This window comes from Poecilia reticulata, chromosome 5, assembly GCF_904066995.2.
Source record: "Poecilia reticulata chromosome 5, P_reticulata-male-v2, whole genome shotgun sequence".
Lineage (NCBI taxonomy): Eukaryota > Metazoa > Chordata > Actinopteri > Cyprinodontiformes > Poeciliidae > Poecilia > Poecilia reticulata.
Window position 1 is genome coordinate 8,142,800 of NC_088834.1, and position 27,654 is coordinate 8,170,453.

General features: G+C 36.8%; 3 protein-coding genes across 8 annotated transcripts; 1 reads left to right on the plus strand and 2 right to left on the minus strand.

Annotated features, from left to right (window-relative positions):
* Positions 1-666: 666 nt before the first annotated feature.
* nfs1 (NFS1 cysteine desulfurase) lies at positions 667-7,834 on the minus strand. The gene is made up of 13 exons (XM_008409159.3): positions 7,484-7,834; positions 6,575-6,651; positions 5,991-6,107; positions 5,318-5,401; positions 4,841-4,993; positions 3,936-4,029; positions 3,687-3,821; positions 3,343-3,500; positions 3,166-3,271; positions 2,874-2,955; positions 2,701-2,784; positions 2,263-2,352; positions 667-2,157 (listed from the first exon to the last, which is right to left on the minus strand). The coding sequence occupies exons 1-13, from the start codon at positions 7,587-7,589 to the stop codon at positions 2,094-2,096; spliced, it is 1,350 nt and encodes a 449-aa protein (XP_008407381.1). The 5' UTR covers positions 7,590-7,834; the 3' UTR covers positions 667-2,093.
* Positions 7,835-8,897: 1,063 nt separating this feature from the next.
* c5h6orf89 (chromosome 5 C6orf89 homolog) lies at positions 8,898-19,347 on the plus strand. 2 transcript variants are annotated; one of them, XM_008409161.3, is made up of 8 exons: positions 8,898-9,003; positions 14,373-14,634; positions 14,733-14,898; positions 15,156-15,304; positions 15,707-15,858; positions 16,700-16,835; positions 17,168-17,291; positions 17,468-19,347. In XM_008409161.3, the coding sequence occupies exons 2-8, from the start codon at positions 14,446-14,448 to the stop codon at positions 17,548-17,550; spliced, it is 999 nt and encodes a 332-aa protein (XP_008407383.1). In that variant the 5' UTR covers positions 8,898-9,003; positions 14,373-14,445; the 3' UTR covers positions 17,551-19,347. The 2 variants fall into 2 exon arrangements, with proteins under 2 accessions (XP_008407383.1, XP_008407382.1); XM_008409160.3 differs by lacking the exon at positions 8,898-9,003 and adding an exon at positions 12,393-12,556.
* Positions 19,348-19,966: 619 nt separating this feature from the next.
* On the minus strand, positions 19,967-26,441 carry dram2b (DNA-damage regulated autophagy modulator 2b). 5 transcript variants are annotated; one of them, XM_081606935.1, is made up of 9 exons: positions 26,349-26,441; positions 26,197-26,256; positions 24,312-24,470; positions 24,129-24,196; positions 23,891-24,030; positions 23,619-23,796; positions 22,424-22,506; positions 21,724-21,816; positions 19,967-20,828 (listed from the first exon to the last, which is right to left on the minus strand). In XM_081606935.1, the coding sequence occupies exons 3-9, from the start codon at positions 24,440-24,442 to the stop codon at positions 20,709-20,711; spliced, it is 813 nt and encodes a 270-aa protein (XP_081463061.1). In that variant the 5' UTR covers positions 24,443-24,470; positions 26,197-26,256; positions 26,349-26,441; the 3' UTR covers positions 19,967-20,708. The 5 variants fall into 5 exon arrangements, with proteins under 5 accessions (XP_081463061.1, XP_081463063.1, XP_081463064.1 ...); XM_081606937.1 differs by having other exon boundaries at positions 26,197-26,228; positions 26,349-26,425; XM_081606938.1 differs by having other exon boundaries at positions 24,312-24,465; positions 26,349-26,409.
* Between the last annotated feature and the right edge of the window lie 1,213 nt (positions 26,442-27,654).

Sequence of the window (27,654 nt, forward strand, 5' to 3'; positions counted from 1 at the left end):
GTTTTACAAAGAATGGATAAACATTTCATTCTGTAGATCTGAAAAGCAGGTAGACACACATGGAAAAAGATTTGCAGTTATTAAAAAAATATTGTCCTTGCATTTTGCCTTTAACGTTTGGTCTCATCACACACACAAAAACCTGAGAAAACACTCTAGTGGATATACTGCAGCATGATATGGAATGTGAACATGGGCTGGTGTTAGAAAGTGAAATACTAAATTATTTCAGATAAAGAAAATCAGTAGATAGGAGAGTGTGAATACAGACAATGGATGTTTTCCTTTTGTTAAGTTTGTTTTCAATGGTGAGAAAAAAATGTTTTTTCATCTTCACAAGATGAAATTATTTTTCTTTTGAATCCTTTAATCATAAACGGCATTAACCTGTATGTGTTAAAATATTCAATGTTGTCATTCGATCAATGCCATTTGGTTTTAAAGCTATTAAATAAGTGAGCTATTGACAATATACACATTTTTTGGCATATTTTGCAGAGTTCCACTTCAACTCAAAACACCAGCCATGTGGAAGTGATGTACTGGTGCTAAGAGTTGAGCTAGTTGGACCTTTCAAGTTAGCCTTTAACTCTTTAACAGAGTTAAATATGAGAGAGTGACACGACATCCTGGGTAAATAAAAGAAAACACAAATTGGTAAAAGTCTTGATTGCATAAACATAAAGCAGTGATTTTATTGGGTACTAATGAGCACTGTGTAACAGCAGAAACTGTGGAGTAATGACATACAACAGCTGGAGGAGCCTAGGAATAAAATACATCTCTTAAAGAGATGTTTATATTTGCTTTAATAGTGTGGATTTGGAAAACAATTTTCTGGATTTCTTTAATCGTCTCATGTGGATGTTTGTCAAATTTCTGTTTGGAAGTTATTTCATCACAGTTGTTGATTTGTTAAGAATTAGTCTTAAGAATGTTCCACACCAACTACTGAAGTGGATATTTTAAATGACAACCAATGATGAAGGTTCAACCTGCTTATTTGATGGGGAAACTGAATAATCCTTCAGATGGATCATAAAAAAAAGAGATGAGACAAACTGACACTTGTGTTTAGATTCACACTGTATGTTTTTTGCCCATGAAATTTCCTATCCATATGCCATTTTCATGTAACACTTACTTTATCAAAAACAAAAAAAAAACAGTTAAATCAAAGTACAAACACTCCCATACAAATATCTGCTTTCAGATGTAACAAATTGAAATCAACATTTACAAAAATCCATTTCTTTTCATCATCCGAAATATCATCACTTTTCGATTTGATCAAGGGCAGCCTCGTTAACGCATCACCTCGACAGGAGGCAGGGTCATGCGGTGGGCACGCGTTTCATCCACAGGGGCAGTGAAACTGCTCATAGTTGAAGGCAGATGTTTTTTTTGTTTGTTTTTTTTATATTACATCAACACTATTCCTTTTTTATAACATTTCACATTTTAATAAGACCTATGTTGGATTTGTCAGCTCAGTTTTACCCTAAAAAGCTTTTAACCAGGCTTTGACATCAGGACGATAGTAATCCATGTAATTCAAACTTATACATACTGAAGCAGTATAACTGCATCTATATATTGCATATAAAACGGTGGTAGATGCATGTTCACTGTAGTCAATTAATATAAATAAGAATAGCTGGCATAACATGGCAGTTTTTCCTTTTGCTTCTATTTATTTTAAATGATGTAATAGATTTTTCCTCTCCTTGCATCTTACACAAAAATGGCACAAACTACATATTCTGTCCATTGTACTCTATTGTTCTATCCCTTATCATGATTTGCAGGATTCAGCTTACTCAGCTTTCAAGCTGCATCTCAGATCATATAAAGTTGCACATTTTGTGGAAGCCTCCTTGTAGAATACAACTGTCAGAGACAGCAGTGTTGCTGCTTCATGTCTCCTAAGAGAACAACTTCAGGAACTTGTACAAAAACAAAAAGCTACAGTTACAAACAGACTTCAAGTCGGACAGGAAGTTTGTGCGTGTTTGCTCAGAGGAAAAAATAGCTGGACCATCCCAAGAATTTCTTAGGAACCGTAATTGTTATCGGCAAGCAGTGGGTGGGGTCTAGTGCTGCGTCCACTTGATGCTCTTCAGGTCGATGCCTTCCTGAACCATCTCCCAGAGAGGACTGAAAAGAGAGGGGACGGAGGAAGGTTAGGGAAGGCAGAATTATTTAAAAATATGTTACAGTCAACAATAAGACCTGATCAGATGAAAAGTAAGAGTTGGTCACCTCATCTCTCTGAGTCTGCGGACGTGCTGGATGCATTTCTCTGCTGTGTAATCGACTTCTTGTTCTGTGGTGAACCTGCCAATACCAAACCTGCAGCAAAGGGATTCTCTTTGATCTTATGCACATAAGAGTTTAATTTCAACGCTTCTCACAAGATTAACCAGTGCAATTTATCTCTAAATAAACAAAACTAATTCATTCCAATCTGATCTTATCATATACAGTTATATTTAGATATCGGCATCCAAGTCTGGGTCTGTTTATATGACTGGACAATACTAATTGATTCTATACACCAGGATCTGAACGGGACTGGTTTAATCAGGACTCTTAATAGTTATTTGGTGATTTGACACTAGATGAATAACCCAAATGAAATTAAAATATAGAGGCCCCATAACCAAAAAAGCAGAGATCTCCTTTGTCTAGTATTTGTACCTGATGGAAGAGTGAGCAAGGTCTTCATCTGCTCCAATGGCTCTGAGAACGTACGACGGCTCCAGAGAAGCTGATGTACATGCACTGCAATCACACAAACTCTTTTCTCTTTAAAAAAAAGTAACAACATTATTCAGTTTTAACCTCATATTTGTTAAAGGTGGCAGTCTGACCTTCCAGATGACAAAGCAACATCCTTCAGCGCCATCAACAGACTTTCTCCTTCCACATAGGCAAATGAAAGATTAATGCATCCTGTAAACACACACATTCAGGTTTTTTAGTAAACAAGCTTTAAGTTCAAAACTGTCTTTTATGCTCCTCCTTCAAACTTACTGAACGGAGGCTTTTAGGTTAGAATTTAAGAGCAAAACTTTAAAGTTGGTTTTAAGTTTAGAAAAAAAGACTAAATAGATAACAAGAATGAGAGAAGGGAAGAGCGAGGATAGCAAAAAAAAAAATTACCAGGGTAGCGTTGTTCTGGGTCTCCGTTCATGATAACGTCAGGAATCTCAGACATGATCTTCTGGACCAGACGGTTAGCCAGCATGGACACTCTTTGATGATCATACTAAACGCAAAAACAAATATTAGGTAATCATCAGGTCTGGTCACTCAGTTTTTTTTTTCTCCTGATTTTACCTCCATCTCCTTCTGAGATATGCTGCAGGCGGCTCCCAGCCCGACGGCCAGCGGAGTGGGTACCGTCCCAGAGCGAAGACCTCTCTCCTGGCCGCCCCCATTCTGCAGCGGCTCCAAACGAACTCGAGGTCGGCGTCGCACATACAAAGCACCCACGCCTGCAAACAAACGCACACGTCACCAATTTATTCTCTCATAATTCATCAAAACCCATAATGAACAAGAGAAGTAAGCAGATATGCAGTGACTTAAATATATGGGTACAAATGGGTTTGTTACAGGTATGAAATGGAAGTAGGCTGTTTACATTATTATCTTAACCAACTATCGCCAATTATATTAACCTTTGGGTCCGTAGATCTTGTGACCACTAATGGACATCAGATCGACCTTCCAGTCAGAGACACTGATAGGAATCTTTCCAACAGCCTGCGCAGCATCAGTGTGCAAGAAGACTCCCTTGGATCGGCAAATCTGACCTGAAAACAGGATGAAGAGTAAACCTTGATCAGACCAATAACATTAGCCAAGCAACAACAGTTGGCTGATTTACTTTGTGGTAACAGGCGTTTATTATATGCTGCCGCATCTACCGATTTCCTCGATGGGCTGCTTGACTCCAATTTCATTGTTGACGGTCATCACGGACACCAGTGAGGTTTCCGGACGAATGGAGGACTCCAGTAACTGCAATCACACACACAGGTTTTATCATTAGATCTACAAACCACTATCAAAATTCCACAAACGCCATGTTACGAAGGGAAATTCTCCTAATGCAAAAACCTCACACTATGAGAAATAATTTAAACATTTTTTCCACTTATATTGTGACATGAATTTGATATAAAAGTCAACTAAAACAAACCGATCTGTTAGAAAACTAACAAAAGGTGAATTTACCCAGTTGTATAAGTTCATACACCTTTGAAATTGCTTCTGATTGATTTTTAGTGCTCAGTCTTTATTGGGGCAGTCTAACAGCGTCTTACCTCTTGACTTCTAAAGATTCTCCAGATCTATCAGAGTCTGAGAACATTTACTGTCTTCAGCTTTTGAGGAAAATGGTCACATTTAGTTCTAAAGTTTTGCTCATTTTTCTCTCGAGATGTCATTCTTTTTATTTGACCAAAACTGGCTAGCATGTAAGAAAAAAAACACACACAGGTTAAGTCGGGATAACTTCAAACACAAAGTTGCTTCCTACTTTCTCCCTGCCCTATTGTCCTTTGTAGAAAACCAGTTGAAAATTCCTAGTGGCTGACTCTTCTTCTGAGTAAACCTGGGAAGTTTTACTCTTTTCCTTTTATCTATTTTGGACTATGTTTTCCTTTCAGTTCAACTGCACAGGATATATTTCATATAATATGTCAAAAAATTTTAAACAGTCTTCTCAAAGAATCATATTTTACCAACATTAAACCTTGACACTTAACATGGGTATGCACATTTGAGAGCCACTGTAGACATTGTCAGTGTGAACACTGTTGTAGTGTACCTGCAGGTCCAGAAGTCCATTAGTCTGGACAGGCAGGTAGGTGACCTCAAATCCTTCAGCCTCCAGGATCCGACACGAGTCCAGAACACATTTATGTTCAGTCTGGGTTGTGATCACATGCCGCTTCTTGGCATGGTAGAACCTGGCCACGCCCTGCAGGGAGGAATACAAAAGATCAACACCCAGTGAGGTCCAGTGTCTTAATTTTTATGATTTTTTTTTTTGCTTGGCTTTGGTGTGCTTTAATTTTATCGCATCATGTTTAAGTTTGACTTATTAATCAATTATTTCCGCACTATTTAAGCATTTTGCAGCCATAGGAGAAAATAACAGAGTATATGCTAATATAATGTGCAGCAATTATTTTTATTATCAAATAAAAAATTATATTTTTTCTTACTTTTAAGCAAAACTAGATGTCAGAAGTGAGTTCAGGTTGTCTTTGTGTGTAAATACAATAAAGTAAAAAGACGGGACCTTGATGGCCATGTTGTTGGACTCTGTGGCTCCACTGGTGAAGATAATTTCTCTGGGATCAGCTCCAATAAGATCGGCCACCTGCTGCTCATGGAAAAAAAAACACAAAGTCAGCGGCTATTTTCAACAGTTATGTGCCACTTTCCACTACATGGTCCCGAGTTTCCTCAGCTTTCCCAGTGATTGCATAAATGTATTCTAATTTATTTATATGATAACATAATATTAAAAAAAGTAAACCATTTTGAGATGTCGAGCAGACCTGGAGCCCATCCAGGGGCAGATTTTGAGAGGGTCACAAGAATAGTCACAAAAGTACAAAGTTGCAACCCAAATTAATTTTCTGTTGCAGAAGTTAGTATTTGATTTAGAAATTTTTATCCAATTTTGAAAAGATATATATACATTTTTTACTTACTTCTTAATTGTTTTGATTGGTTGCATAATTACAATTTAGTTCTTTGCAGAACAGCTTTAGCTGGCTGTGTGACTATGTGTGGGGCAGAATTGGGGAGGCAAAAGAAGAGTTTTCCCAGGGTGCAATTCATTAAAGATCCCACCACTGAGTACACCTGATCACCACTAAACTAAGGTAGGGGAGCTCTTATCGAAGTATTTGCATATTAAAAGTTGTTTCCTACTCCCCCCCTGTCCTGAGTGAGAGTCTTTATACCTTCCTGGCAGTCTCCATGGCAGTCTCGCTCTCCCAACCATAGGCATGAGTCCTGGAGTGAGGGTTTCCATAGTAATTCACCTGGTATGGCAACATGGCATCCAGCACTCGAGGATCCTAAATATACCAAAAGGACAAATAACTTGTTAAACACACACATAATCCATTAGTTTAGGAAGCTGCATGGTGTACTGAGCCTGCTTCAAAAATGATCTTAATCAGAGGTTTTAATAGAAGCATAAATCTCTTTCAAATGATAAAACAGTGAAATTTGTTGCTAGTAAAGATGCACAGGATTTCCACATGAACAGATAAATGAACTACAAAGAAGTTTAGGAAGTTAAGGTCACACAAAGAAAACCTTACCCAAGCTACAATGATATATGTTAGCTGGAGAAGCTGATTTTCTTTCTTTTTCCCCCCTTTTTTTAAGAGCTTCTTTGCTCATTAGCACTTTGAAGGTGTTGCCACATGGAGAGAAGTCATGACTATTGAACTTCAAAATACATAACTAAATTATAAATGCAAATACAAGACAAAACAATTAATCACGACTTGTTGAATAATTGACAGGAAACAGTTACCATAGGAGTAGTAGCCTGGAAGTCCATGTAGAGGGGCCGCAGCTCATCTTTCTCCAGTTCATGTTTCTTGATCAGCTCTACAGTGAAAAACACAATTCACACAGCATTTTAAACTCACTAAAAAAATGTCCAAAGCAATCAGGACATTATACAAGTTCAAAATCATTTAAGCACAAAAGATTCTTACTGAATGCAGTATAGCTATTTGCCATATTTTCTCATTTATTCAAGCTGATTAAATGATTGACCCAAAATCAGGTAATTGTCAGATATTTCAAAGCAAAAAGCTATTCTGAAAACAACAATGATAGTTTGGTTGCTGGAAGAATTAGCTGGAGTGCTTAGCCTGCTATGTCATTGATTTATTCATCAACCATCTTTATAAAACCAGGGAACACATAAAAACTACAAGTTAGCAGTATAAAAGTTAACATCCATTTTTTTCAATTGGGAAAATATGCTTTTAAGTCACCAAACCAACTAATGCTCTAATTGTGTTTTATACAAAATATAACAACTATCATTAGATTGACTTGGTCAACATGCACAGTATAAAATATACTCTGGTTGTTAAACCAATCGTGTATGGAAGTACAATACAAAAGACACCATACCTATTTAAAAGCATTAGTGTTGTGAACACTAACGCCCATAAACACAATTCTTTTTATAAGTTGAGTACCACTGACCTTGGCACTCAACTGAGTTGGCCTTTCAGACTCATTTATATACAGTAATGAAGTCGAATAGCGATGTAATATTTCTGACTCAGTACAATGACATTTAATTAGATCACAGGTATTATAAAGTTTCCTGTATCCTCTAATGAACTGCGTCACTTTGGGATTAGCTTAATGCTAGCTGCTTTGATTTAAATAAGTAGGTTAGATTGGTCCTGGTTGTTGTTACCTTTTTGCATAGAGCTAACGGCTGTCCGCTCAGGACACAGACGAAAAGGAAGCCACGAGGCCGGCCTCAGCAGCCGGGAGGAGATGGTCCTGCCCGGGGAAAGCATCGGGTCGGTAGACTGATTTTAGCTAAAGCTCCGTCGACCTCAGTCCAAACCAACACGCTGGCTACAACTTGAACACCGAAAATGTAATGATGTGAGCTTGATCAGAAAGCAAGGTTCCTGTGAGAAAAGGCTGAGGAGAAAAGTCTTTAAAAAAATGTTGCACACGAGTAAAGTTTTGTTTTTGTCCGTCTGTCACTGTCTTACGCACAGGTTGCAGTAGAATGGGTCAACGTCAAAATAACACATCAACGTTAGCTTCCGGAGAGAACTTTCAAAACAAAAGACGTGACAAAACAACTACAATAAAATTTTCTTTTTAGATAACTCAATGACATTTCGAGTAAATACATAAATACAGCTGTAACATTTATTTCCTGATTAAGGAAAATTAAAATCTAATAACGTATCTATATAGGGAAAGTATTACATAAACTTTATTGTGCAATAAATTACACAACTAAGGTCCATTGTTAAAGAAAGTAGAGGATAAGATAAGGTTTTATTTACGTCAAAAATATTTAAACATGTCAGCATACAATGGTCCTTAAACACTTGCACAAAAAGCTGCTCATCTTTAAGTGTCTTGGGTGGAATTCATAGGAGCAGCAACATTTAACAGCATCTTGTTACAGTAAAAACTGGTTCTCTATTTCTCTAAACCCTTTACACAACAGGATTTCACATTTAAAGTGATACTGCAATTCCTTACTACTGCCTAGTAGTAGTAAGGAGTTTGCTGATTATTATTATGCACACTTATGGAGCTATGTTGTAGGATAGTTAAAGATTTTTTTCATCCTGCTAGTTGTTTTTTTTATTTATCAAGATGACATCAAGATGACAAATCATGTTGCAACAATGTAGTGTCCATCTGAGACAGGAAACATTTTATCTTTCTGTCTATTTACTAAGCTAAACTGGTGAATACAAATGCTGAGAACAATCTGAGGACAGTATGAGATTCTCACATGTGATATTTGTGAGTGATATAATACAAACATATTTAGTACTGTTTATATGTAAATATTTAAAATAATAATATCACATCACCTAACTGCTTTTATGTAAAACCACAAAGGAAATTTTATTCCAATTACATTTAAAGTCAATAGAATAAAATAAAATAAACACTTGCTAAAGCTAACTGTAAATAACCATAAGTGTTTGAATGTGTTGTATTTTGCCAGTAATTTTGAATTCTGATTAGAGATGTACGCTTTAAATTTTTCATTTTCTGCCTAGTGCTGTACAACTGTTAGTTTGTTTTCCCCTCAGACACAGAAAGAAGTCAGTGATTTACAGCAGTTAGAGCAGTTGTTGCAACAGTTAGTAGAGCAGTTTGTAGAGCAGTTTGTTTTCACAGAGCAACAAGAAACATTGTTTCAAACTGCCAGCTCCTCCAAAGAGTCAAAAGGTGTGTTGATTGTTAAAGTATTTCCTTTAATATATTTTTTGTTTGTTAATATGTTTATTTAGCACAAACTTAAAGTAATATATGGATGGAAATGGTGGTGATATGTGGATTACAACACTAAAGGAATTAAATCTCATAAAAACCATCAGTAAAGCTTCGTCTTTGTTCGGAGAGGCATGCTATAAATAACAATCAGTAGCTAACAATTACTGTACATGCTGCTTACTACAGTTCTTATAATTTTATAGTAAGATATGTTGCAGGGTTCCTTTGATTTTTGTGCTGACTCTCCATGTTTTTCACAAACTTGAAATAAATGTTTGTAAGTCAGACAGCTGACCGATATGTGGAGAAGTACTGTGCTGCATGTTATGTAACAAAAATGTAACTTTTTTAAACCAGGGAAGAACAATGTAATTTGTCTCCAGGATGGGTGGGGTGTGCAGGGGTTTTAGCTGCCTCCTTCCTTACCCTAGACCTGTAAAAGTCCTGGGTGAAGGGAAAGCCAGCCATGATTATCCTCTCTACAGACCTGATTAACCACACAGTGATGGATGCACAGGACTTAATAATGTATGGCCAGCCAGTCCTGTGGTAGGTTCTGCTTCTTGAGTTCCCTCAGGAAATACAGTCTCCAATAAATCTTGATCATTCATTATAAGTTTACTTTGGAAATTTAATTTAATGATGGTCGTTAGAATTTATATGTACTAACATTTCTTTTCACTTCATTTTGAGAAGAAAGGTAACTATCATTTTAATTTTCTGCTTCCACATCGCTGCCTTTCAACTACGTCGTAATTGTTTGCAGCTTGACTTTACTGTAAAATAGTTGCACAATAAGCGGAAGAAGTTGGGACTTCCTGCGGCATGTCCGTGCTCTTATTGGCTGAAGGGAATTGTTTTGGTTCCGTTTAAGGCGGGATTAAGGATTTGTATATTTTGCTGGCTAAAAGGAAACGTTTATGAAACTTCATCAAAACTACGTTGAGGCTTTATTTTAATACATATTGGATTATTATGACTTTTTTATTTTTGAAGTGGAGTTTCAATGAAAAATAGAATTTATTTTTCATTATATAAGGCCTTTTCTTTTAGTGATTTTTTTATTCTTCAAATGACAGTAGTTTGTACTGCCCCATATATTTTTTATGTATATATTTTCTTGAATAAATGCATTTGTATTTGAAAGCAAATGATACATTATTTTGTATCATTTTCAACACCATCAATCACACAACATAACATTTTACTCCATCCAATTTCGAATGAGATTTAAGTTGTTGTAATGATCTTTTTTGTTTGAAACGTTTCCTCTAACAAATGACGTTCATGAAATATTTATATTAGACTTTGAAGGAAAACTTTGTGTGGTTCTTATCTGTCAGGATGCCCGTCATGCTGCCAAACTCCAGAAAAGGGCTTCTTGAATCCCAAACAGATTATTGGCGGCGAACAAGAATTACACAGAACACAAACTCCATATTAAGAAATTCTTTCAAAATATTATGTTGCATAACTGTGAAATGTAGGTTATGTAGAGCAGCAGATTTTGCAACAATGGAATTAATATTTAATTACACATTATTACCAAGTGAAGATTTTATCAGTGTCAGTGAGTGGTGTTCACAGTATATTAGCAGTTCCCAAAGGTGTGCTTCTCTGTATCAAGTAGTCTGATGTATCTCCAGGTATTCCCTGGGCTAGCCCTCGGACCCAGGCTCGCTAGAGGCTGGGGATGACGGCTAGCCCTCGGACCCAGGCTCGCTAGAGGCTGGGGATGACGGCTAGCCCTCGGACCCAGGCTCGCTAGAGGCTGGGGATGACGGCTAGCCCTCGGACCCAGGCTCGCTAGAGGCTGGGGACGACGGCTAGCCCTCTGCTAGCTACTAGCTACACAGACAGCTACTGAGTGTCATACCCACTGCCACTTGACTCTCACAACCTCTATATAAGCTGAAAAATAATATTTATATATAAACACACACATATGTCACTGTTGTATCTGTCATTTTTGCCTCAGCCTGGATTCAAACCCTGGTCTCCCAGGTGAACAACTGGTGACATAACCATTGAGCTACACAGACAGCTATTGTGTGTCGATCGAAATCCCTAGGAGGAGTTTGATAAGATGCGATGGCTGTAAACGGCCAAAATGGGGTCAAAATCGGATCCAAAATGTCTGACTTCCTTTATACTTGCACTATCACATTAATTGTAAATTCTGAGTGTCTTAGGGAGCTCTACAAGTGTACCAAATTTTAAGTCTGTACAAGAAAGTAAGTGAATAGGAAAGGGTCTTTTGAATGTTCCTAGGTGGCGCCGTTAAGCCGTTTCTTTTGCAATTTTTGCAAAGACCTTAAAATACGTAAATTTGACACGGGCTGTATGCGTCTGCAAAGTTTGGTGAGATTTTCAATATGATAAAGCCCCCAAAAAACCAATTCATTAGGCAAAAGAATCATAATAAACAGCACAATTTCAATAAGCCTACGCAGCGCTTAGCTGCTCGGGCCTAATTAATACTAATGGCTTGCACCTGGACTTGACGGATTGTACCACATTGATAGAGGAGGAGGGATAACACAAAAGGAGAATTCACAAGGTCTGATTCTTTTTCAGGAACAAGAAAAATTTGAGTAATATTTTGTAACTTACATTTCATTCAATATTTCAAAATTAAATAGTTTATCCTACATTTTTCATTAATTAAGAGGCAACAGTTAGATGGTTGTCACTTCCTCTGTTCAATCAATTAATCATGTTTATTTGTATAGCGCATTCCAGCAGCAGGGGAGTTCAAAACGCTTTATATCATAAAACCAAAAACTGTTGTCTAATGGCAGGTTGGCTGATGGACCTGCCAATAGACAATTTAGACTGCCTAGACAATCTGCATGTATGCAGATTGAGATAAAGACAAAATATCAATCTTTAAAGTTTTGTGCAAACAGTAACACACGATATTTTTGGCACTTAATTTTTTTTTTAAATAAATGCTTTTTATTTTTATATTTGTAATTCTGTATTACTCCATGACTAGTTATCCCTTCTTTCAAATTCAAAAAATACTTTATTGATCTTAAAAGGGAAATTCAATTTACAAAAAGCTTGGGTCTTTTTTATATCTTTTTTTATCTGCTTTTTTATCTCTTCTAAGGTTTTTGGCATGTCAAAGATGTACCATAGCTATTCCTTTGGAGGTTTCTTTGGAGTTTTACATCAAATCCTCACGTTGGTACTGAGCCCTGCTTTGATAACTGGTTTAAAGTACCAAAGCACACCTATTTATTTTAAAATTTTACACAATCAACACAGATCCATAAAACATGAATTGTGTATTAAGCTATCCGTATTCAATGTAAGATATACTCTGAACTGCTGTGCCGGAAGTTACAAAACGGAAGCGAACTTCACTGTCATGCAGAATGCAGCCATGTCTAAAGGTCTAACTGACGACCTGTAGTTTATTTTACTTAAAAATATAAATATTTATGGCAACGGTATAAGAAATGGGAATGTTTTTTACTACGACGGTGGATTTCACCTTAAGGTGAGGATTTTATTTTCTGGAAATTGTGTCTGTTGAAGTGAGAATCTGATGTTGCTATCAGAGAAGCTAACCTGTCAGATTATTTCGGCTACAGATTTCTGTTTCTATGGTTTTGAATTATTTAATCACACAACAAGCCCTTTTTAAATTTTATCTGTGAGCACTGTGCCATCGTGTTTGTACCGGTTTGTATATTTGTTATATAAATATTGTTGACAGGTTCCTGTGTTACTAAATGAGAAGATAAAGCTGTTGTGCTCGAAAACGCTGCTTATCTTGATATCTCTTCAGACCGTTTTCGCTTTCTTGCGCCACAATGGGAATATGGCGCAAAGTATCACCGGTTTTAAACAGCCCCCTGAGTCATTTTATTTCTTCTGTGGGTTTTGCATGTTTTACAATAACACGTCGACATAGGGTGGGAGGATATTCTTGTGTGAGAGTGTGTTGGTCATGCTTCTAATTCCTAGAGGTCTAAAATCTCTGCTGAAAAACCAAACGCATTAATTTAACCATTCTCACCACAGATTAAGCTGACAACATAACATCTTAATCAAGTCCCCTCGTAAAAATACTTTTACAATGCTTTGTTGTGTACAGTTTGATGCATGCTGGTTGCTTCACATGCAGCTAATGTTTTTTGTCAGCTTGTCAGCATTTCATTCAACTACCCTACCAAATACCCTACTTTTAACAAAGCATTTGAAACTCAAGAGATAAAACTTGTTTGTGAATGAGGAGTAGATGGGGTACAGGTAGATGTTGAAAGTCCATAACGTGTGCAAAACAACAGTCTGTGAGTGTTTTCATTATGTGTGCCAACATTATGGACCAGGCAATGTCCAGATAGATGCAGTATTAGGTAAGCATGATCAGCTCAGATTTGTAGGTCAAAAGTTCAGAGCCAAGCTTTTGTTTTTTATATTTGATTTAAATTTTCTTTCCTTTACCTCTATCGTGATTTTATGGCATTTTGTACGCTTGTGTGGTTTTAATAATTTTACTTTGGATTTTTATTGTTTGTTACTCTGATTTTCTATGTATGAGTTTTTACACAGTGTTTGAGAAAAAATAATTCTCACAGCCTACCATGGTGGTGGCAGTGTGGTGATGTGGGCCTTCTTTGCTTATTCAATACCTGAATTGAAGTCTGAGTGTCTATCAGTCAAGGCCACAGCTGAATAACTTGCAAAAACGTTTTAGAGGGACATGGTCATTGCTAAACTTCAGTCTGATTTATATCTCGTGACATTACCTTTAGCATGGCGTTCATGCTTGAAAACCCTCAAGTGTGGCTAAATAAAAATGCTGTAAGTCTAACTTATGTTGGTGAAGCCGGGAATTAATGAATAGGATAGTTCCAAACATCTTAATGATTCCCCAGACTTTTGGGAAAGTTTTCTGTGTCCTGGCAGAAGTGGAAATATTTGAAGTCTTATTATATCTAATTAATGCGACATTTCAGAAAGGAAAAAAAAAAACAAGATACCAGTTGTCAGACTAGTGGGGAGATGGTCTAAAGTAGGGTGACTTTAAAAATAAAACCTTAACCCTTAGTCAAAGTCCTGACTTCAATTTGCTTGAGGCCGTCAGCAGACCTGCAAAGAATCAGACAGGTTATAAGGTTTCCTCTGTCTGATGTTAAAATTTGTTTGATTTATTGTCTGAAATGTTAGATTGAAAAAAAAATAGAAATTAGTATTGATAATACAAAATAATAATAATAACCACTGACATAGGGGGATTACAAGCCAATAGAGACCAACTATAATGTATAATTTAGAGACAGTGGTCACAACCTTTGGTTTCTTAACAGGTGAGGTGACGCCATGATCCTGGTTCTCTGCACCAGCTGAAGACTGACGTGTTTGACAACAACTGCTGTCACTATGGGGACAACAACAAGCGAGCCATGTATCTACGACAAACTCTCTGAGAGCATCGACATTCTCCGCCAGTCGGGTTACCGCTATGGCATGTCAGAGAGAGAAATTGAGAGATTCATCAAGCAGGTCCTGGAAACCAATGAGCCAAGAAGAGAGCCGCCACAATTCCCCATTCTAAGAGCCACCATTAAGGTGAAAAACCTGTGAAGAACATAGCATTCTTGTCATGTCTAACTGTACGGTAGAATGAATGGTTTCTCAGTGTTTTAATGTCTTTTGTTTTTGTGCAGTTTCTTGTGGCTGTGGGCTTCCTGTTGGTGGTGGTGCTGGCCTTCACCTACCCACAGAGCTCCCCCCAGTTGGGACTGGTAAATCTGGGCTGTTGCAACCGGTCGTCCCCCCTGAGCCATATCCGCCTGCTCTCCCTTCCCATTGCCAAGAAGTACAACCTGCAAGGTGGGAAGCTTTGTAGCTCTTACAAAATGCAAACTTCCAGAAGGCTTGTAACAAGCTGATCTTAATTTGGGATAGATAGCTTCTGTATCTTGGTGCACAATTTTATAAATTTAGGAGGCCTTCTGTTAGATCGTGTGTAATCCAGTTTGAGGGATCAACTGGAGCCGTAAATATTCATTCCTAAAGTGACTTAGAGGTCCGGAAGGTTTTTAACGTCACAAACTTTGATTTTCATCTTGTGTTTGTGTGTGTGGCAGGTTTTCATGAGTGGTGGAGTGCTGGTTCTCTCCGGCAGAGTCTGGTTAACTGTTCAGGATGCGCAGAAATCTCCTCAGTACTGGAAGTCCCAGAAAGCCTCAGGGGAACTGTGACTCTGCGACGGGGACCTCAGCTGGTCCTGCTGAAGGTCAGAGCTCCATTTGATCAAGAGTAGCCATCTGATGAGTCGCCCATTGTTGCTTTTGGATATTTGGTGCTATTAGAGCCTACTTTAAATTTGTTTGGAAGTATTCTTTCCCAGTTTTCTGAATAAAAGGATAAACAAGGGTCTGCTGAATTTAATGTAAACACGACACTGGCACTATGTCCTCACAACCTGTGGTGATTACAATTTGACACAAACTGACACATTTGAATTGTGTTTTCAAGAGTAGAAAGAATCAGATTTTTTTTTTAAACTCATTTTCAAAAATGCACATTGATCACATATAAATTAAATAAAAACTGCAGCAATAATACACATTCTCATTAGACTTTTTTTTGTAAATTCATAGTTTTTTTTTTTATTCACCAACACTGTCGTCTGCAGGGCGGGGAGTCTCTCAGCATCCAGCGGCAGCAGCTGGAGGCGCTCTACTTAGCCCATTCAGGCTCCATGTCAATTCTGCTGGAGGAAGACAGTGGTCTCCATAGCGACAACCTCGGCCTCCCTCAGGGACCTGCCAACTTCACCCTGCTCTGGTGTGAATCTGTGCCATTTTAGCACGTGGATATGCTGTGATTAAATTGTTTCATTGTCTTGCTGAAAGGTGAAGCTCAGTACCAGTCTGATGATTGAACCTCTAATGGGTTCATGAATTGTGTGATGTTTGACTCCATCCATCTTCCCATTAACTCTAAAGAGTTTTCTTGTTCCTGCTGAAGAAAGGCCTCTCCTAAAGAAGCATGACTCTGCCCCCATCATGTACAAAACTGGAATAGTGTGGTCAGTTTTAGCTTTCTACCAGATATTGCATCTTGCATGTTAGTCAGAAGGTCTTATTTTGGTCTCATCTGACCAGAGCACCTTCTTCCAAATGGTAATTTAGAGTTCATTTGTTTCAAAAATGCCTTTCTTCTTGCTTTCCCTCCATAAATGCCTGATTTATGAAGTAGGCAGCTAATAGTTTTCATATCGACAGATTTTTCACCTCAGCTATAGATCTTTGCAGCTCCTCTATAGTTACTGTCAGGACCTCGGCTGCATCTCTGATTAGCATTTTCCTCGCTAGGTTTATCAGTCTGTGTGAACAGCTATGCGTTTGTACGTTTGCAGATGTGTCACGGCTTTTCTTAAAGTTGAAAGCTTGATGTCGCTAATAGTTTTAAATTTGACGTTCCTTTATTTAACTTTGTAAAGTATAAATACATCACTATTAAATATGGAACTTATTTATGTGTGATTTAATTTTAAAAACTACATATAATTAATTCATGATTGTCAGGAATATGTCCTGACTGCCAGGACATATTCTAGAGAATATTGGAAAAATATGCATCAATATGCCATTTTTAATCAAATTGAATGTCTTTGTACTTACAGGAGGTTCAGTTCTGGAACCAGGGAAAAAGTGCTGAGATGGCTCTTCCCAAAGGCTGAGCTCTGCCCCCTGCTGGACAGCGCTGGGACCATCCTTCAGCGATGCCTGGTCATCCACAGCACAAACTCTCAGAGCAAGGCAAGTAATGCTTGGCCCAAAATCTGAGTGAAGTACTAAACAAGAGTTACAAATACTGACGGGAAAATATTAGGGTAAAAAAATACCACACAAAATATCTGATATTTTGATCTAAGAAGTAAAGATTAATAAATTTTTTAAAAGTAATAGAAACATTTCTCTTAAATTTTTAGAATTTATTTTTAACTTTTCCACAATTTTAACTTTTTAGAATAAAATGCATTGTTCACTTAAACTACTAAGAGCATCAACGAAATGGTAACAGATGCAGAAATGATGCATGCTTTGGACTCTCCGTGAGACGTCATTGTTATCTGTTGCTGATGTTTCAGGGCGTCAGGGTGCTGGGTTGGCTGGTGGTGGGGGAGGGGCTACCAACAGTACGAGTTGTGCCTGTTCAGCGATGCCAGAAACACTGCAGCTCCTTCAACCTTTGGCTGTCACCTGGAGACATGGGTAACTGCTGCTGCAGACACACACTTAAACTCCTTTAGCCAACAATAAAAATGTTTTGTGTTAAAAGATTAAATTAGATTTGAAAGCTCTTTTTTTGGATCAGCCCCTTTTTATTTGTTATAGATTTCTTCTCATTCTGACCCAATCTCCGTCTTGATTGTTTTCTTCTTCTGCAGTGTATGCGGACCCCCGGTACTGGCAGATGGAGCTGTTCCCCGGACGTGGACAAAACATCATTTGTGACGGCACGACCTTTTAGCCTTCAGGTGGGCAGAGTTCAGGACTTGGATGCGACACATAAAGCACCTTTGAATGTTTGGAACTTGTTGGCCTCTGTGTGCCCATCATCTGCCCATTGTTGCCTTATAACACCCACAATATTTTGTTTATAGCACCTTTTTGGTCTGATATGCCTCTGAGAACTGAAACCAACTGCACACAAGGAGATCAGGTGGGGGGTTGAAAAAATAACCTCCTGCAAGATTTTCTTAAGAGTGAAGGTCAGAGGAATAAAGAGACTTATTTTTTAGCTGAACTGTTGAAAATTAATCTGTGCTTGTGCCACAACTTCTAGCTGATTTCTAGCAAGTAAGAAAAAAAAATCTCTAAAATTAATGGATGTGTCACTGATTAAAAAGGTAATAACACTGGTCCCAGACCCGGGAATCACTGCCACCATCTGCATCCTGTTCAGTGACTTGAAACTATTTTTGTTGCATTCAGATCCACATCAGTGGAAGAATAAAATTAAGTGAAATTAAGAATGAGTACATGAGGGTTTTTTTTATGTGCCACCACTGGGGAAATGTTTTTTTAACGTGCAGACTGACCATTATTATGCAGACACTAAAATCAGACAAGCCTATCTTGTGATAATTACATCTAGAATTAATTTAGGTGATTAATTTGGTCCTAATCATTTGCAATATTGTGTAAAATAAAATGCTTTAAACAGTCCTGCCAGTCAAGCTCCGACAACCTATTTTCCTAATTGTGATGCGGTTTTTGCCTGAATAAAAATGTAATCATCTTTCTGTTCCATACTTTTCTTCAGATACAACCCTCCATGAGCATAACCTGCTCACAAAATACATATGCATGTGTCCTAATTTATTTTCTATTCTTTTAGATTATTTTTTTCTTGCAGTCTATGCTTGCAGGTTACATGCAAATAACTGCAATTTTGCTGTTGCATTTTAGAATGTAAAATAGTTGTCTGCTTTATTTACATTGTGTAAATTTCGAACAAAACATTAAACAAAGAGGCAAGAAAAGTAATGTGCTGTTTAATCACAATTAAAAAAAGGAACTTATATTTTGTGTGTAATTAAGACAAGAGCTTTAAATGTAAAATTAGCTTCAGTAAATATGGTAAAGAGCTCCACTGCTCTGGTTCTTACTTGAAGAGTAAACGGTAAGTTTATGAGTTTGTCTGGATGAGTTATTCTGGAGAGCACACATCTGATACTTTCTGTTCCCCTTTTGAATGGAGGCAGTTATGGCAACACGTTACACTAAGTTATCACACAGTTTTAAAGAGTGGAGCATTTTAACTCTGTGTTTTACAAAGCTCCTTCTCCAGATTCAGAGTGGTGATTGGATGTTGTCACTTTAAAAGAAATATACTGTAATATACACTGCTCAAAAAAATAAAGGGAACACTTAAACAACACAATATAACTCCAAGTAAATCAAACTTCTGTGAAATCAAACTGTCCACTTAGGAAGCAACACTGATTGACAACGGGGACCCTCGTCGGGTCAATCAGTGTTGCTTCCTAAGTGGACAGTTTGATTTCACAGAAGTTTGATTTACTTGGAGTTATATTGTGTTGTTTAAGTGTTCCCTTTATTTTTTTGAGCAGTATATATTTGATTATTGCTGCTGAGTTTTGGGACAAGGTGTGAGTGGAGGATATATTTTTAAGTTTAAATCTGTCTGCCAAACAGAAGTTCTGCATTTTAAAACAGAAAATGATCACAGCTGAAACAAATATTTAAACTGCTTTAGAAATGTAATCGTTTTATGACAAAATAAAAACGGATGTTCAGTTTTCTTTTGTGTGGCATTATTTTAGTTCTGGAGTATGAACTTATTTTACTTGTTTCCATTGTGCGTTATCCCTTTATTTTACAGCATATTGCATTACTCTAAATAGTATGCATAAATGATTTGATGGTAGTGCAAATTAAAATGTTACATATACGTATGTGGCCAGCTGGATTCCAGTATATTTTACTTAAACACTGATTTTTGCATCATTTTTCTCATTAAACTCAGTTGTATTTAACCTGACAGCTAAATTTCCAGGTCAAGAGCTACAGGCCTAATCATGTTCGTAGGGCATCAAAACTATCAATTTCAGCCAAAAAAGTGTAATATTTCGGATATCAAAGTTGTTCTAGTTTGCAGAGCAAATAGATAACTTATTTTCTTTAAAAAAAATAAACCTCATGATTAATTTTGAAGTTACCTTCAACTTCAAAGCTGAAGTGATTTGCACTGTTATTTTAGCTTTGCAGCATAACCGGGTCAGACTGAGGTTAACTATGATGCATGGTACTTGTGCAAGCATGCATATACAGACTGTTGATTAAAATGTGTCTTTACCACAGATGCAAATAAATGTGATCAGTGCTAAATATATCATAAAAAGGAGTCCTATTCCACTAGCATTAGTTATTAATTCATTTATTCATGCTCACTGACAGCTGGTATGTAAATATTAGAATAACAACACCATTAGGCCATAAATTAATAAAGTCTGTGCTCAGATAAGAAAAAACAAACAAAAAAAAACACAATATAGACTATGAAGAATTTATATATATTGATTAAAAATGTAAGAAATCCAAGAATACTTTTTGATACAGTTTTGCCAGGCCAGTCATGGCTTACAACACGGTCTAAGACCATATTTAATAACTGTAGTTAAATGACTTAACAGTTTAATACTATGTATTTAAAATGTAAGCCAAGTAATCAGTTAGGTAAGCAATGCTTTGCATCATGGTACAGATATGTTGATAATAGTGCAACTGAATAAATATCTGCATTATCGTCAGTTTAGTGAAGCACAAATAATAAAAACAACTTGCATGTTTGATTCCACAGGTTTTAGTTATCGTAACCATTTGGAGATCTCATACGAAAAACAATACAAAGACCTTATGGTTGTGAGCAGCTCAAACTTAAAGCAATCCTCTGCAGATTACAGCAGGTGAGACGAACCTTTGAGTCGGATCGCTTCAGAATCTCAGTATCTGACTATATACAGTGCAATAAGACAGAGAAGACGTCCTGGTGCCCTGACCCTTAAAAGTCTCTGCATATTCTTTATAAAAAGACAAACTTCAAATTTGCTAAGAACAAGCAAAGCAAATCTGAAGCAGACTCGGCTGCAGCTGCATTTTGTGTCACGTTGTTCCAGCCAGCAGAGGAGAAGTTTCAGACGGTCTGTTCTGACGAGAAGGTGGAACATTCCTGTCGTACAGATGGCTGCTCTGCAAAACCGCTACTGCTCGCAAGTTTATTTTCTAAAGGAAATGAAAAAGAAGAGATGGTCAGTTTGTGAAACGAGATTAAATGACGCATTTTATCGGTTTACAGCAGACAACTGTGCCCCCTTTGTCCCTGCTTGTCCCAGCGTGATATATAAAACATTCAACACAATGAGTTTTTTTCTTCTGCTCTCAGCTTTTTTATGAATCCACACTGCAAACGTTGAGTCGCATGTTAAAATGAGTTTTCACAATTATGCTTCATATTTTTTGATGTCTTATGACACATCAGGAGACAGGAACAAGTGTTGTGTGTCCACAAGCTTTTTTTTCATTTTTATTTATAAAACCAGGGGTTCACAGGAGTGTCATTCTCCCAACACCCAGCAGGAAGCAGAACAGTTCAGATTTTCATCAGGTTTAGTCCACAGATAAAATCTCTCCACAGATGGGCTACAATTACTAATGATTGAATTATCTGATTATTTGCTTTTATGAAAAAAAAAAAACATTTATGCTCTTTTTTAATACATATATATAAAAAGTACATCAAACAAATCTAATTAAAGATTAATATTGGTTCGTTATAAAGTACTATGCTTTGTTAAAATAAAACTAATTAGATTTTTATGTTTAAATTCTCTTCCTATGATCACATTAATTGAATATGTAATGTAATCAAGACAGGTGTGTCTGTGTTGAAAAGTGTATCTTATGGTTTTGCTTTTAGTTAACCAAGAACATCATTGCTGCTACCGGAAAAAATATATACTTTTGAATGCCTTCTGTTTTTTTTCCTGAATGTTGACAGAGAGTTTGAAAATATAGTTTAACAGCAGCTCTAAACTGGAGTTTCTGCAGCAGTCAGATGTAATTCTGTTGAAATAACTACACATATTCAGCACTGGTGTAAAACAGCAGGAACAACTACCTGAAAATCTCTGATGTAAGTGAGGAAGAAGCTGATGAAGGAAAAGGCCAGGAACCACTCAGACACCGTGCTGACCATATGCGGCACGTAGCCCTGGAAGACGACAACAAACATTATGCAACAAAATCTACATCATTTTGTGTTCCATTTTATTTGGTATGGAGACATTAAGCATTAGATTAGATTTAGTTTTAGCTCTGCTTTAAGCCATAGGTTTATTATCTGTTTGTGTTTGAACATTCGTCAGTCCCTCCAGTATTTCCTGATTGTTTTTGTGATTTTTGCAATCGTAATCACTGATTATGTGGTGCTACTTCAGAAATATCTGCAAGGTATTTTGCGATATTTGCATTTATGTATGATGGTAAATGTAGCTTTTTGTTATTTGACTAATGTTAAGTAAGGCTTAGGTAGAAGGTAGTAGAAGTAATACATCCCACCTGCAGGTGGCAGTAAGTAGTCACTTCAACCAAATATTTATAATCATTTTTGTGTACAATTTGCAATAAATTCAAAATTATGCATTCTAACAAAACCAGAAATCTGCTGATTTTGTATAAATTTTTGTGATTGCAGAACCGCGAAATACTGGAGAGATTGGTTAGCATCTGTAAATAATCACTTTAGCTTCAGTACCATAATCTGCACTGCATGGATGTAAAAGATATAATAAATACAAAGGATGCTGATGCCAACTGACCGGTTCTCCTGGGAGCCAGTGTAGCTTACGGGGTACATCCACTCCTGACAGAATGGTGTACATGATGACTGATGATACAAACACTGACCGACTGTTGAGGATAACAACTCAAAATGAGCAATTCAGATCTTCAGGTAAAACATCTGTTGTTTCTTTAGTTTTGAGAGACACAGTTCCCTCGTTATTACTTCTGATCAACTTCAGAGCATGCATGAGTCAATCAATTTATGAGACCTCAGTCAGCTTTCCATTGAGCAGAACTGGTAGGTGGTTGGAAGGTCAAATACTGAGAAATCTGTTTGTTTTTACCTATTTATTAAATGCATCAAAATTTATAGATTGAAAAATTCCCACAGTTTTTCAGTCTGAAAATACATTAAACCTGAATGTGTACTTCAATTGACCTTTTTGGGTTTTGATTAGATAATTGAGATAATCTTGACTTTCATTTGTTGTTTAATTTAAAGTTGCAATTTCTATAAAAACACCTGCAGCAGATTATTTTTTTATTTTATGTGTTTTTATATCTAGAACAAATTGACACTGAAGAAAAATCAGAAATCACTATCAGACAAGAAATGTTTCATTGGTGCTTCCCTCATTTTTGTACATTGGAAAGGAGGCAAAATTTCAGTTGATCAATTTCTGCTGTCTCTGAATGCACCATTAATAGCATCAATGATCAACAGTCCTGAAAGTTAACTTTTAAAAGAGAAATAAAATTCCTGAGCAATGGGTCAGCAGTCAGTGAAAGAGGAAGTAAGATGCAAGTCTGTTTTAATTGATCTTGCAACTTTAGTCAATTACTCCAAGACTCTTTGGCTTCATGTTTTAATAATGTTGGTCAGTTTCACACATAACTTTCATATTATTTTGTCCAAAAGTGTGATAATAACTTCATACTACACTTGCAATTGAAACAAAAGGCTAAGAAAGACAGTAAATGCTTGATTTTTGAGTCCCTAAAATGAGTTGAGAAAGAATCAACTTCAAAGAAAAGCTACACAACAGGTTTTTGTTCTGGAATCTTAATGGATTCCCATGGTTTAGTTGGATTCCAACTAAACCATGCCACAGATATTTCATTAAGGTCAAGGGAATTTCTATCATCCAGTGAAAAATTAGTATCATATTTCTTCTTTCATGTAATTGTTATATATGTGCTTCAGAACAGGCAGGGGGAAATTAAGGATACTGCTGATGATGCTGCCCAGGGTCCAGACCAGGATGGTGAGGCGAACCACAAACGTGGTCTTGCTGTGGATGTGAGGCTGCATGTAATGCGACAGCAGCGTCTGAACCAGGATGTAGAGCGCTCCGACACCGAATGTCAACACCGCCCCCACCATGTGCATGGAGAAAAGGGTGGTCTTCTGCTCAGAGAGGCGTGCATAAATCTTTAGCTGACCCATTCAACATTTCTAATATTCAAAGAGCTCAAACTGATCTTAGGACAGCAACTCTCACCTGGAAGTTGGCCACCACACACATCCCGAAGGAGCTCATCCAGCCGAGGACTAGCCCAAAGCAGTTCAGTCTTTGGAGTTTGACCTCGTCATCGAGAAGAGCCTCCACCTGCTTGTAACGCACATACACCGTGGCAATGCCTACAAACAGCATTCACACAGAGCGGGAGTAATGTTAAAAAAAACGTCTAGGTCCCTCTTACAATAAAGAATGAGAGTTCAGATCCACATAGTTTTACCTAAAAAAGCTGAAACATCCATCATGATCCCGAACACACACCTCTCCGGTGCCAATGTTCCTGTGTCACTGCAAGAAAGAAGAAAAAAACAACATTATTTTAAATCACTTTGACTTTTTTGTTTTCTGTCATATGACTCAACATATTGGGTATGTAGACCCAAGACATTCTCCCAGTTCTGACCTGATGTAAGGCACAAGAAGGTCCACATGTCTCAGCACCACCGCTGTGATGTAGGCGAAGACGAAGGACGCCACCGTCCAAACAACCAGAGCAGCGGGCAGGAGGCAGAGACCCTGCTGGAACCACCACATGGTGTCCTTACAGCTTTTTCACACTGCGCTGTGAGAAACACGGTCATTAATACCATCATTAGGGTTGATTTTTTTAATATGGATGATACGGATCACTGCCCAGGGCATCACTGTCTGAGGGGGCAGCACAAATATTTATCACCATTTCCAGTCAATAAGAAGCGAGAGACACCGTGTTGTACAGAGTGTAAGATCTGTAATAAAATATGGCTCTAGACAGGGGTATTTCACTGCAATTATGGATTCTTTAAAACACAGTTTTGATTAGCAAATCCAATTCTGAAAAAACAGCAAACAAAAAACAAAGCAAAAAAAACAACAAAGAGGGACAGTCTTAGTCTACTTTAAAAACAGTTTAAATCTTGACTTCCCTCATTCTTGGGAACTTGTTGTGTCAGTGTCATTTATAAAAACCAGCCGCCACGGAAACAGTTTCTTCCCCCAGGCTCTAACAAACTAAATGACCACTGTAACAACTCTGCTGTGAAACAAAACGTGCATATTTGCACGAACACAACCCGCTTTTCTCTTTTGCTTCTTCTTATAAAACAATGGCAGTAAATACATCAATGTACACATTGTTCAGTTTGTTCCTCAAGTTATTTTCTCTAAAATGTATATGTTTATTCGCTGTATGTTGTGTGAGTGAGAAAGACAAATTCCTTCTTTATGCACACAATCTGTGCCGACAAAGTTGATTCTGATTCTGATTGTACAGTAGACAGAATGAGGAACACAGGAAGGACAGTTTAGTGTCTGATTTTTACTCAACTGGAAAAATAAAAGGAACATTTTACAGTTTGATATTATTACTGGGGTGTAATTCTTACCATCTATATTAAACTTGTTGCACTGTTATCTGGTGTTCATTCTTTTCCAATGGCTTGTTTTTAATCGTTTTTACTGTGCAACCTGGTAGACTACAATTTTTATTTTATTTATATTGCAATTTATTTTAGATTTCCAGGTAATGTGAGAGAGATGTCTTATCAGATAGTGCAAATGTTAATTTCCTGTTTTTCTTAAGAATTTAAAAGGTACTGGCTCCTACATTCTTTTCTTTTAAATTATAAAGAGTTTGGGGTTAAAATGTCCACACAGGGGTTTAAAGATGAATACAATGAGTCACATTTGATATTAGCTTTCAGCTTATCTGATCAACTAAAACTCTAGAGTGAAAGCAAAACTTCACGCCTTGCTATATCAAAGTGCTGTTTTGAACCTGTAAACAAATCACCTGACTTTCAGTCACAAGGTATTTTTTTTTATTTTGTCTGAGACTGTAACAGAAATGAGTTAAACCCGAAGGACAACATGCATTTAAGTGCGTCAGGTTTCACTTCCCCGTTTTCACGAAAAGAAACCTTTTTTATTAAAGTATCATAAAAAGAGGCTATAAACGCATTGCAAATAAAGGCAGCTTAATAGATTTACAAAACATACTCTGAAGAAAATCGAGAGAAAGCACATTAAACCAACGTATCACTAACTAACAAACTAGCACAAAAATGCGGACGTTTTTAAACTATTCGATTACTTCCTTAGGCGAAATAAGATTAGTTTTGTGGTTTTCATTTAATTCTAACAAACGATACACACTATATTACAAAATTTACTGTGTATCATGTTACTATTTTAAGTTAACTACATATTATATATGTATTTTCTTGTAAGTCAACATTCTTAAATGTCACATAATTGTAGAGAAAAGTTCCTGTATTCGGTACCACCTCTATAAAAATAATGAAACTCACGTTATTCCAGTCTTCCAGCAAACATAACCTTCCTGCGTTGCAACAGCAAAATGGAAAAGACTATATTGAAAACAAAATTGGGGTTCAGACTTTCTTTATCTAATAATTATAGTGCTTCAAACGTAAAGCATCTGTTTAAGCTTTGAAAATACCTCACGCAACGTCGGCCGCCTGCTTCCTCCTTTGGTGAGCTACGCATGCGCACATAAATATTCAAGTGGAATTTTGTTTTGTCCTGTGTGCTGCCTGGCAGGCAGTGCTGAGCTTATTTAAAAGCTGTCTTAAAAGTTTATTAACAAATAGATTCGCAATTAATTAATTAGCTCAGAAAAATGTAAAATTACATTCCATGAATTTTATATATATATATAAATACATCTCCTGAAGTCAGTAATCATTCCCACAATAGCAACGTTTCACAATTGTCTAAATTAATAAAACTACATACTAGAATTTAAAATACATTTCAATCAGTGTGCAACTAATTTATATACATATATATATATACACACACACACACACACACACACACACGCACACACATACATACATTAGAGCCCATCTCAAATTTTAGTACCACTGGGGCGTTAGTTTTAGTAATTTTCAATAAGAAAAATTTGTGTTTTATAAATTTGTTGCACACTTATTGACATTTATTTTAAATTCTAGCATGTAGTTTTATCAATTTAGACAATTGTGAAACGTTGCTATTGTGGGAATGATTGCCGACTTCAGGAGTTGTGAAGAAGACAGGGACTGATATCAAAAACTAAGTTGTGTAAACTATAAAATGACATTCCAAATGAAAATGACTGTTCACAGAGCACTAGCATTTTAAAGGAATGTTAAGCGGAAGAAAAAAAAATGCACTATGTAGCAGAGATAACCACAGCCTTGAAAAAATTTATGAACCAAAGGCAATTTAAGAATTTGGAGTTAATAATTTGTTAACTGTGGTTAATAATTTACACAAACACTGTAAATACGTGTTCATATTGTCCCTTCTAAGTATTTACTTTCTCTTAGTTTTCAAACTAATATTAAATAACCCACCTAAGGAAAGTTTGTTTAAACAGACATCTCCCAATTATGCACAATTTTCCCTGTAAAACAGCAAGGTGCAACAGCAAGCTCTCCAGTTTAACTAGACATTTACTTATAATAACACTTTGGCTTTTCTTCCCTACTACTTTCCTCTAATTTTGAAAGAAAAAGAAACCCACTGCTTTCATTTTTTCAAAATGAAAAAGAAATTAATCTTTGTGTTGCCAAAAATCATTAAATAGTTGAAGCAGAATGGAACTTTGATTGAGCCACAATCACCACCTCTGGTCAGTCAAAAAGGAACTTTTAAAACTACAAGAAAGAACTGTCATTCTAAGTTTTCATCTTTCTTTTATAAATAAGACTATTTTTATGGCAAAGAGGAAAACTTTCTCCATGAAACTCCATGGCAAT

What these genes read in the sequence shown, in the direction of transcription:
- c5h6orf89 (XM_008409161.3), top strand. Translation starts at nt 14,446, where the DNA reads ATGGGGACAACAACAAGCGAGCCATGTATCTACGACAAACTCTCTGAG. An exon ending in CAAGAAGTACAACCTGCAAG is followed by an intron (nt 14,899 to 15,155) that starts GTGGGAAGCTTT and finishes TGTGTGTGGCAG; the next exon opens with GTTTTCATGAGTGGTGGAGT. An exon ending in GCTGTCACCTGGAGACATGG is followed by an intron (nt 17,292 to 17,467) that starts GTAACTGCTGCT and finishes CTTCTTCTGCAG; the next exon opens with TGTATGCGGACCCCCGGTAC.
- nfs1 (XM_008409159.3), bottom strand. Translation starts at nt 7,589, where the DNA reads ATGCTTTCCCCGGGCAGGACCATCTCCTCCCGGCTGCTGAGGCCGGCC. An exon ending in CGTTAGCTCTATGCAAAAAG is followed by an intron (nt 6,652 to 7,483) that starts GTAACAACAACC and finishes TTTTCACTGTAG; the next exon opens with AGCTGATCAAGAAACATGAA. An exon ending in CAAGATCTACGGACCCAAAG is followed by an intron (nt 3,501 to 3,686) that starts GTTAATATAATT and finishes GTTTGTTTGCAG; the next exon opens with GCGTGGGTGCTTTGTATGTG.
- dram2b (XM_081606935.1), bottom strand. Translation starts at nt 24,442, where the DNA reads ATGTGGTGGTTCCAGCAGGGTCTCTGCCTCCTGCCCGCTGCTCTGGTT. An exon ending in CTTCTTGTGCCTTACATCAG is followed by an intron (nt 24,197 to 24,311) that starts GTCAGAACTGGG and finishes TCTTTCTTGCAG; the next exon opens with TGACACAGGAACATTGGCAC. An exon ending in ACTGGCTCCCAGGAGAACCG is followed by an intron (nt 21,817 to 22,423) that starts GTCAGTTGGCAT and finishes GTCGTCTTCCAG; the next exon opens with GGCTACGTGCCGCATATGGT.